Below are 9,527 nucleotides of genomic sequence, written 5' to 3'. Positions count from 1 at the left end.
TGCTAAGCGACTAAGGGCGGGTAGCACATGCAGCATGGATATGGTGGACAGAGGAATGATTCGTGTCCGGGCTGGATGGAGCGAGGTGGTTTGAGATTTCATCGCACTACTCAGGACAGTCTGCAATTGAAAACTTATGAATTGTTTATTTCTGGAATTTTCTAGTTAATAGTTTCAGACCGTAGTATACCATGGGTAACTGAAACTGTGGAAAATTAAAACACAAATAAAGGTGGACTACTGTATTTAGTCCCCGTCTAATAGAATAGGGGGGCATGACTGCGGGTAGGAGATCTGGCGGTGAGGGCCTGCATCAAGGGGCATCCCAATCTCTGCCCAGCTTGAGCCCCCTGCCTCAAGCCTAGGCTCCCGTGACCAGGCGGGGCTGAGGACTGCCCCCAGAGGCAGAGGACCAGCACTCGCATCCAGCCGATCTTTCCCGGGAGAATCAAGTGTACATTCATTCCTTTATTCATTCCACAAATGTTTACTGAAGAGCTGCTCTGAGCCTGGCACTGTGCCTAATGAACAAAAACAGACTTTGTCCCTGTCTTCATGTGGCTGACGGGCTCATCGGGGGGAGGGACAGGATTCCAATGGTCCCGCAGACATAGGGCAGCATGACAGCTGTGAGCAGTAAAGCAGAAGATGCTTAGAGTGACAGGGAGAAAGGGAAGGCTCTTCTGAGGAGGGGAGGGTTTGACCCATAATGAGAAGGAGGTGGACCTGGCCAGTGTTCCAGGAGGAAGAAAAGCTGGAGCGAAGGCCCTGTAGAGGAGAGGAAGGAGTTTAGTGAGAACTGTTGAAAAGGCCACGTGGCTGCAGGGGGACCAGGCGAGGAATGATGAGGCAGAGCCAGACCCCCACGAAGGGCTCTTGGGGGCCACAGAGGAGCTCAGCCTTGATCTTAGGTGACGTGGGAAACCAGTTAGTCTTCAAGCAGAGAGTCAAGCAGGTTCTGAGCTGGGCAGGGAAGGGCAGGGCCTACTTGGGAAGGCTCGGATTGGAGGTTAGTACAGAGTTCAGGCAAGGGACGGTGGTGGCTTACACCAAGGCGGGGGCAAGTGGACGGACTCTGGGGGCAGAATTAGTGGCTAGGTCCTAGATTGGATGCAAGGGCCGACGGCAGGGGAAGTAGCCTGAGTAATGCAAGGATGGTGGGAGCACTCACCAAATGGGGACACCTTTGAGGGCCGGGTCTGGGGGAGGGTCTGGAGATAAGAGAATTTGTTCTTAGATCCTCGTTGGATCTGATGTGCCTTGGAGACATTCGTATTCCTGTAGGCTAGAGCCCTGGGGCTAAACAAAATGTCACAGCCCAGAGATGGGTAAGGAGACCCAGAAGGCACAGCCGGAGAGGCAGGAGGAACACCAGGCCAGGGAGGGTGTCCTGGAAGCTGGGAGAAGCCAGAGGGGAACACGAGGCTTACTTCTAGCAGAGTGGCTGTGGGTGAACTATACCTTTACGAGCCTTGGTTTCGTTCTCTGTAAAATGAGGTAACGCCCACCTCACCACGGACTGCGGCCCAGATGGGATGGGGAGATAAGGAGAAAGCGTTCTGCACTGTAAAGAAGTGTTGAACAGCAGACGTGGTGTTGGCTCCGTGGGCACCGCCTCCCTTCAACCCTCTTCCAGGGCCGCCCCAGAAGCGGGTTGAGGACCCGAGGGCGCGGCGGCCCGGGAGGCAGAGCTCGCGTTAGGACCCAGCGGATCCGGGGCTGGAGGGCGGGCGCCGGCCCGGAGGGGCCCGGAGGGGGCCTCGCTGCGGGCAAAGGGGCGGCTCCGGCGGGCGGACTCGGAGCGGGCGGCGGAGTGGCCCGGCCAGGTAGGCGCGGGCCTGGTGGCTGGACCTGGCAGTGAGCGCTTGGGGGACCCCAGCTGCGGGCAGGGGCGTCTGAGGGTCACCCGAGGCATGGGGTGCGGAGCTCTACGCGTCCTGATCCTGGGGGTGGCTGCCAGGGTCCCTGAACTCGGGCCGTCTGAGCAGATGCTAAGAGGGCACTTGGAAAGTTTGGGGTCGCTTTGAAGGGAGGGGAGCATGTGTTTGGGGGGAGCCAGGGTCGGGGCGCCAGGAGTGGGGGCGACTTTTGTTCTTCCAGGGAGGCTGGAATGTGGCCGATGGGGTGGGGTCGGGGTGTGCGGCGCGGCGGGACGCCGGGACAGAGACGCGGGGAGACAAAGACAGATCAGAGCCTGGGAGAGCGCGCCGGGGCGCTTCCGCGGCTGATTGTTCCCAGCTGTGCGGGCTGCAACATCTGGTTTCCTGCAGCCCGACCCCGGCCCGGCCTCCTGAGCAGGCAGAGCCTCCGTCTGAGTGAGCGTGGGGGCAGGGGGCTCCGAGTAGGCCTCGCTTGACCCCTCCCCGGGACCGCAGAGGGGAGAGGGTCCTCTGCTGTGGAGGGGGTGGGCAGCCTCCTGGGCAGGTCCTGGCCTCCCCCACACTCCCCAAAATCCATACTCTAGAAGTGCTCGGCGATGTCCCCTGGTACTAATCCTTACTTTCACTGGACTCTCATCTTTACAGCCACACCCCTTGCCCTGGGTCCCTTCCCGCCAGTGAGCCTGGGCTTGGGCGCCAGACCTGGGGAGGAAAAGGCTCCACGCAGGAGGCTGAGAGGCCAAGGAAGGGGCTTTGAGGACAGACAGAGGCCACTCCCCACAGACAGCTCGTAAAGCCCCTTTGGCCCCAACTCGGGGCCTCCTCCGGAGTGGTGACAGTTCCAAGAAGCCTGGCTGCCACCAGAACAAGGATGGGATAGTGAGGCTCTGCGGGGAGTTGCTAGCCGGGAGGAGGCCAAGGGGTTTCGGAATGGGGACGTGGGGAACCCAGTGTCTCCCGCCTAACACTTGTCGTACAACGTTAAGGGTTTCAGCACTCCTGGGCTGGTGACATATGGTCCCCTCCAGTACTGCCCTTCTAGGAGCCAGAGAAGCCCTCATTAGACTCCACCCTAAGTGCTTCCTGCTGCTGCAGACAAATAGACCACAGTCTCGTGAGTCTGATGGACAGCCAGGTCTTGGGAGGCCTGGCAATAGAGGAATCTTCTGGGGGTGGGAGCCCTGCCCAGGCCTGGTTTCCTCAGGGGCCCCTGGGGTCTGAGCATGCATGTGGTTTCCTGCTGAGCAAGATGCTCAGGGCCCAGGGGCTAATCAGGAGCAGGTGGTGGGTTGGGCAGACAGTGCTGAGTCTAGGCTGTGATGTTGGTTAGACAGGGCTGGGGTCCCAAGGATGGGCGTAGGGGTCAGGTATTCGCATGATCAGTGCCTTAGACACCTGGGGAAGTGCTAAACCAAAGGGTGGGCATGGTAGTGGGCAAAGAGTAGGGTCAGGGGATTAGAAATGGTGGGGGATTAGACATGTTCTCTTACTGAGCAGGGCACAGTAGTCTGTCCATTTTTCAAGACCAGCCTTGGAGCCAAGTTGGAGGCTTTGTCCCTTGGGACCTGAACACTCAGAGGGCCATCAAGGACAGCCGATGTCCCTCCAAAGTGGTTCTTCCTCCAGAATTCCAGGCCCTCCACATTCTTGGCTTCTACTCCGAGTGCCTCTTCCTCCAGGCTGACTTCAGGGGAGTGGAGGTGGGTTCAGCAGTCCCGGATTAGTGGGCCCGGGATGCAGGTTGCCCCCTCCTCTTCCTCCAGCTGTCCTCTGACACCAGCCCAGCCCGCCTCACTGTGTAAGGATGAGAGCTGCCTACCTCTTCCTGCTATTCCTGCCTGGTGAGTGGCACCTGGGGATCGGGGGAGCTTCCCTCATGTAGGTGAGAGTGAAGCTTTTTGGGGAGGGAGCTGGCAGTGAGCTCCCTGGGTCCCAGGGCCTCCTGCTTCCTGGACCACAAACTTAACTGGCCAACCACTCCCAAAGCCAGAGGCATTTCCTGGACCCTCACTCCAACCATCCACAGCAGCAAGTAGGCAGGATTCTGGAGAGTGGGCCCACAACCAGGCACCAGGAGTCTGTGCTTTTCCTCTTACTTACTGACTCTCTGGAGCTGATGTGCAGGAATAGGGGGGCACCCAAAGCAGGGAATGTGGACGCCCAGGTTTTAGACCTATTTGGGGCCCGACCACCCTGTACCATCTTGATGCTAGAGGGGTCCCTGTTAAGAAAGGAGTTATGAATGGGGATCCAAAGGCCCTGCCAGGTCTAACATGCATTTGTTGAGCTCCTACTACGTGCCGGGCATTGGGCTAGGCCCCTGGCTACAGCGAAAAACCAGGCACACAGATCTCTGCCCTCCTGGTGCTGCCAGTCGAGGGAAGGGAGGCCTCTGTTATCAAGTAGACAAGATAAATGTCCGATCGTATTGAGCGCTGTGATGGAAGTAAACGGGAAGATGAGATGGAGAGGGTGGGCGGGCCAGCAAGAGCCTGTTAGCGGAGCTGAAATTTCAGTTCAAACCTGAAGGAGGAGAAGGGGACCGGAATTATAGGCCCAGGGGGATCAAGTAAGTGCAAAGGCCCTGGGGGGCAGGCAGGAGCTCACCAAGTTCCAGGAACAGCCAGGAGACCAACGTGGAAGAGATGGGCGGGATGGCGTCAGTGAAGTGACGGAGGACCAGGAGGTGTAAGGGCCTTTATGCTTGAGGAAAGAGTTTGGGTCCTGTGGGTCTAAGCGTCTTAGGGATTTGCAGGTCTGCTGGACCTCCCCCTGCCCTCCCCAGAAATGCCTTGGGCATTTTAAAGCACCTTCTCATGCTTTGCCTCCCCTCAGCAGGCCTTCTGGCTCAGGGGCAATACGACCTGGACCCTTTGCCGCCGTTCCCAGACCATATCCAGTACACCCACTATAGTGACCAGATCGGTAAGGCCTTGTTCCACCCCCCGGCCACCCCTGGCCCCTTCAGGCCTCCCCAGCCCTGCCATGTCATCAAGGCCTGGCTCCTCAGAGGTGCATGGCTCAGCTGGGGACCGGGTGGGGTAGGGTGATGGAATTTGCAGATGGGATTGTCCCTGGCTCAGTTATAACCTCCTTGGCCCCTGGAGCTGAAAGCTAGCGTGACTCCCAGCAATTTGATGTTCATCTTTCTTTTCAGACAACCCAGACTACTATGATTATCAAGGTAAAGAGTGGGGGCCAGATAGAATGGGCGGGCATGTGGGTGGGGGAAATGAGTAGACTCCCTTATCATGTCCTGTTCCAGAGGCGACACCTCGGCCCTCCGAGGAGCAGTTCCAGTTCCAGTCCCAACAGCAAGTTCAACAGGAAGTCATCCCCGCCCCTACCTATGGTAAGCTACAAGCTCCTGTCAACCCTGGAGTGGGGTTTTTGTGCCAAGGCTGAGAGAGGTGACCCCATCCTGCCCTGAATAGACCCCTCTCAAAGATGTCTTCTTCCCCCTCTCGCAACACCAGAGCCAGGAAATGCAGAGACGGAGCCCACAGAGCCCGGGCCTCTGGGTAAGAGCTTCCCTGACAGCTAAAGGAACAAGCACGGCCCCGGAAGTTGGGGTGGAGTGGGGTGCAGCCCTGGTAGATCAGAGACAGCCAAGCCTTTCACTCTTGCTGGGGTAGGTGGAGGGGTGAGGGGCTTGCAGATGTGCCCATTTAGGCCGGCAACTTCAGAGCCCCATAGGCAGCTCCAGGAGATCCCTCTGCCCCTTGGGCCTGGCAGGAGGCTGAGTTGGCTGCAGCCTTGGGAGGGGCCCTCTACTCCCAGACGCTGGGGAGGGCAGGGAGCATGCTGGGGGCTTCCCGCCAGGCCAGCAGTGGTGCTATGGCAGGCCAGGCTGGATGCGGCAGGAAGCCCAGGCTGGCTCAGCCGGCCCCATGCTGCTCCAGCCAAGAGCCTGAGAGAGGGACTGTGTGTGAGGTCGGGTATGCTCCCGTAAGGTCAGTGTGGGCTTCTGTGACTGTATGTATGTGGATTTGTGTCTGAATTTATGTGTGTTTCAATATATGCTCGGAAGTGTGGTTGTGAATTTGTATATCTGTAAATATGTTGTATAAAATTGGGCAGCCCCAGAATGTTGTGTGTGCATGTTGGGCGTATGTATGTGTGTATGTGTGTGTGTGTGTGTGTGTGTGTGTGTGTGTGTGTGTGTGTGTGTCTGGGCTGGCTCGGGGGGCGCAGGGTGTACTTAGATCCCAAGATGAGATCCAGTCTCCAGTGGGCAAGATTGGGGGCCATCCCCCCCAACCTTGGGCCCCAAGCTGTACCCCGAGCCTGATTTCATCTGTCATCCAGACTGCCGTGAGGAGCAGTACCCGTGCACCCGCCTCTATTCCATACACAAGCCCTGCAAACAGTGTCTCAACGAGGTCTGCTTCTACAGGTGAGCACAGACAGGGCTGGGGGGGGCGGGGCGGGGAGCTGGGGATGGGCAGCAGGGACGGCTCCAGCCAGCCCAGGTGGGGTTTGGAGGAAGATCATGAATCCTGAAGTTGAGCTCAGCTCTGGTCCAGCCCTGGCTTGGAGGCTGGGACTCCCAAGCTACAACACCAGGTCCTACCCCAGGCTCTCCCAGTGGAGCTGGCTAAGGGTAAGACTGACACCTACCCCTGCGCCCCCCATCCCACTCCCCCAGCCTCCGCCGAATGTATGTCATCAACAAGGAGATCTGCGTCCGCACAGTGTGTGCCCATGAGGAGCTCCTCCGAGGTAGGAAGCCTCCACCCCCCAGACTTCTCCCTGCCCCTGCCCCTGCCCACTCATTATCAACCCACCTGATGTTTACGTGTAATGTGCCTGGGGCCACTTCCAGGGGATCCTGCGATCAGGATCACCAGGGTTGAGGATAGGGGAGCAGTTCCTGTCACCCATCCTCAACCCTGACCCCAGCTCCTTCCTGCCCTTCCCCCAACAGCTGACTTTTGTCGGGACAAGTTCTCCAAATGTGGCGTGATGGCCAGCAGCGGCCTGTGCCAATCTGTGGCGGCCTCCTGTGCCAGGAGCTGCGGGGGCTGCTAGGGTGGAGCTGGCACCCCAAACCTCGGCCCCTCCTCGGATCCGGGGCCCTCGGGCCCTGCCTGACCTGGTGCTTTTCTCCCTCGCCTGACATTTCTTTTATTCTGTAAAAAAGTTAGTGGCCTGTGGCTCTGGGGGTTGTCTCAGGCCCCTCCCTCAACCTGTGGCCACTCCTGGGGTGCAGAGGGGCCCCCCACTGCCAGGTCTTCGCCCCCAGGTGCGAGGCATCCCAGGCCTTTCTGTGGGCCCAGGGCCTCCGATGTGCCTTCTCAGCCCGAGGACAGTCTCTCCCCCAGCCCTCCGAGGTAGGCTATGCCCCTCACCCCAGCTGGTCTGCTTGGATTTCCTACAGCCCCCGGGCATAGACCACCTCTGTTTTATACAAAATTAAAAATAAGTTTTTACAAAAGATTCAGAGTCAGTCTGAATCTTTTCCAGAGCAGAACACAGGGGGGTGGCGAGGTGCCTCCAGTACTGCCTGTTGAGATGACCTGTGGCCTTGCCCCGCAGTCCCAGCCCTGCCTCTCCACCCCCCAGCATCAGCTCTGAGCTACGAGAAAGATGGGCCATGACAGCGGCCCCGGCGGTGGGAGGTGGGGTGTGTGCGTGCGTGTGCGTGCGCATGCGTACCCATTGCGTGTCTATGTTGCAGGGAGTTACACTATAAATAGAAATTTCAGGGACACAGCTTTCTCACTGTCAGGGCATGAGACCCTGTCATCAGAGGGGTGCAAGCCAAGACGGGACGCCACCTGTGTGGAAGCATGAGGGTGTGTATAGGGTGTCAGGCAGGAAGTCAAGGTAGGTGGACTCTGAGAGCAGGCTTTGTGGGGGGAGGGGAGGCCTGGTGTGGTTCAGAGAGCAGAAAGCGGGCAAGCCGATATAATACCTCCCCCTGACCGGCATGCGGCGTGCGGGCTCCACACGCAGTCCTGTTTAACCTTCCAAAAAGGCCTATGCATTGGGTACAGTAAATATCCCCATCCCACAGACAAGGAAACTAAGTCCAGAGGCATTAAGTAACCCACTCAGGGGGCCACTGCTAGAATTGGCAGAGCTGGCGCAGAACCTGACTCCACTGGACTCCACAAATTCCAGTAATTTCTCCTTGCACACACACTGATTGAACACCTTCCATGTGTATGCCCTCATAACCACCCTGGGGTGGGGCAGGTTCCCATTTTACAGATGAGCAAAACGAGGCCCTGACAGGCTATGCAGCTTTGCCCAAGCTCACTCAGCAGAGCCAGGGCGAGACCCCATGTTCATCCCAGGCCTGCATTTGTTCACTGCGCTGCCTGTCACTATCCAGAGGGTGGGCTCTGTTCTGAGGGGCCAGGGGATGAGGAGAGAAAGCTCCAGCTGGAGAGTCAAGCTGTGCAGGTTGAGTCACAGCTCCAAGCTTCAACAGCTCCTTCTGTTAAATGGACCTTAGAGGCCTCCCCACCCCGACATCTCGAGGCTGGTAAGTTCCACAGGCCTGGCTAATGCCTCCCCATTCCCTGAGCCCCTCACAGGGGGACCCCACATGTCTCCCAGGTGGAGGCGGCACACTGAGAGTTAAAGGGACACGTCTATACAAAATCATTTTTAGAAAACGGTGACTTCTTATTACAAAAACACAACAGTTCTGAACAGTTAACATGGTAAAAAGGTATAAAAATACAGGGACTCTGAACTCCAAAGAGTTCCTGACAAACACTCTGAACTAAGGCGCCGAGATCTCTGGGAAGCCGGGGCAGCGCCGGAGCCCCCGACCCTTGTCCTAGGCTTGGGCACCGCTTCATCTTTACCATGAGCCAGAAACAAGGGGCTGTGGCTCCTGGCTCTGGCTCCATCACTCTCAGGAAGGATCTCGTCCGATCTGGAACAGCTCATCCGGGGACTGAGGTGGGGCCCACAGACGGCAGGTGGCCCTGATGATACTGGAGAGCCACTGTGGGTCTGGCCTGGCACTGGAGTCCCACCTCTCAGAACTGCCAACCCAGACCCTCCTCACCCCAAGCTGAGCTCTGGTGGCCCCGACAGGCCCAGGCTCTGCATGGATCCTGCAGGAGAGGAGGCTTCTCTCCTCCCTGACCACGGGGCTGCCTGTTCTTTAGGGTATCGGCCAGGAAGAGACTCACTTCTCCTTGGGGCCAGAGGCAGGGGAGAAGGATGCTGAACTCCTTCGAAGCTCCTGTTGCAACTGTCCCTTCAGAGTAGACACCTGGAGAAGAAAGAGAAGGTAGAGCCAGCTCAGCCAGCCCAGGTCCTCAGCCTGACTTCACAGAAAGGCAGGTAACTGCAGCTGGGACCCCAGAAGGGACTCAATGCTGCCTGTTGCAGGAAAAACAGGTCTTACTAAGGACCAGGGTATCTATCTTCTTCCCTTCTCCTTCTGTTCCACGGTACAGTCAGGTGTCCTCTGACTGCTCAGCGTCAATTTAGGGGCCACCCCATTCCCACTCTCATCACTCTGATAGGCCTGGCATTCGCCTGACTCCAGGGGTGGACCTGTGACCCAGGTCTGTCCTATCAGAGCAGCCTTGCCCTGCAGACATAACCAGGTCAGGATGGTCAGGAAGGGGCCTGGGATCGACGCTGGCCAATGAGGAGCATCCCTGGGACTTTTGCTGT

General features: G+C 58.1%; 2 protein-coding genes across 7 annotated transcripts in view; one reads left to right on the top strand and one right to left on the bottom strand.

Moving 5' to 3' along the window:
• Nucleotides 1-1,777: 1,777 nt before the first annotated feature.
• On the top strand, nucleotides 1,778-7,317 carry MFAP2 (microfibril associated protein 2). 4 transcript variants are annotated; one of them, XM_036229103.1, is made up of 9 exons: nucleotides 1,778-1,826; nucleotides 3,644-3,721; nucleotides 4,719-4,805; nucleotides 5,038-5,064; nucleotides 5,146-5,232; nucleotides 5,357-5,401; nucleotides 6,189-6,276; nucleotides 6,529-6,602; nucleotides 6,808-7,317. In XM_036229103.1, the coding sequence occupies exons 2-9, from the start codon at nucleotides 3,685-3,687 to the stop codon at nucleotides 6,909-6,911; spliced, it is 549 nt and encodes a 182-aa protein (XP_036084996.1). In that variant the 5' UTR covers nucleotides 1,778-1,826; nucleotides 3,644-3,684; the 3' UTR covers nucleotides 6,912-7,317. The 4 variants fall into 4 exon arrangements, with proteins under 4 accessions (XP_036084996.1, XP_036084995.1, XP_036084993.1 ...); XM_036229102.1 differs by having other exon boundaries at nucleotides 1,779-1,826; nucleotides 4,716-4,805; XM_036229100.1 differs by lacking the exon at nucleotides 1,778-1,826 and having other exon boundaries at nucleotides 2,850-3,721.
• Nucleotides 7,318-8,475: 1,158 nt separating this feature from the next.
• CROCC (ciliary rootlet coiled-coil, rootletin) overlaps nucleotides 8,476-9,527 on the bottom strand; it is a 36,203-nt gene continuing 35,151 nt past the window's right edge. For all 3 annotated transcript variants that reach the window (XM_036229097.1, XM_036229099.1, XM_016128383.2), the window contains one exon: nucleotides 8,476-9,117. In XM_036229097.1, coding sequence (XP_036084990.1) covers nucleotides 9,031-9,117 — 87 coding nt within the window. In that variant the 3' untranslated portion in view covers nucleotides 8,476-9,030. The remainder of the gene's footprint in view (nucleotides 9,118-9,527) is intronic.

This window comes from Rousettus aegyptiacus, unplaced genomic scaffold (assembly GCF_014176215.1).
Source record: "Rousettus aegyptiacus isolate mRouAeg1 unplaced genomic scaffold, mRouAeg1.p scaffold_m13_p_1, whole genome shotgun sequence".
NCBI classification, from domain to species: domain Eukaryota; kingdom Metazoa; phylum Chordata; class Mammalia; order Chiroptera; family Pteropodidae; genus Rousettus; species Rousettus aegyptiacus.
The sequence above is the reverse complement of the archived record's forward strand: the minus strand, read 5'-3'. Positions and strand labels throughout refer to the sequence as shown.

What these genes read in the sequence shown, in the direction of transcription:
- MFAP2 (XM_036229102.1), top strand. Translation starts at nt 3,685, where the DNA reads ATGAGAGCTGCCTACCTCTTCCTGCTATTCCTGCCTG. An exon ending in CTTCCTGCTATTCCTGCCTG is followed by an intron (nt 3,722 to 4,715) that starts GTGAGTGGCACC and finishes GCCTCCCCTCAG; the next exon opens with CAGGCCTTCTGGCTCAGGGG. An exon ending in CCACTATAGTGACCAGATCG is followed by an intron (nt 4,806 to 5,037) that starts GTAAGGCCTTGT and finishes CTTTCTTTTCAG; the next exon opens with ACAACCCAGACTACTATGAT.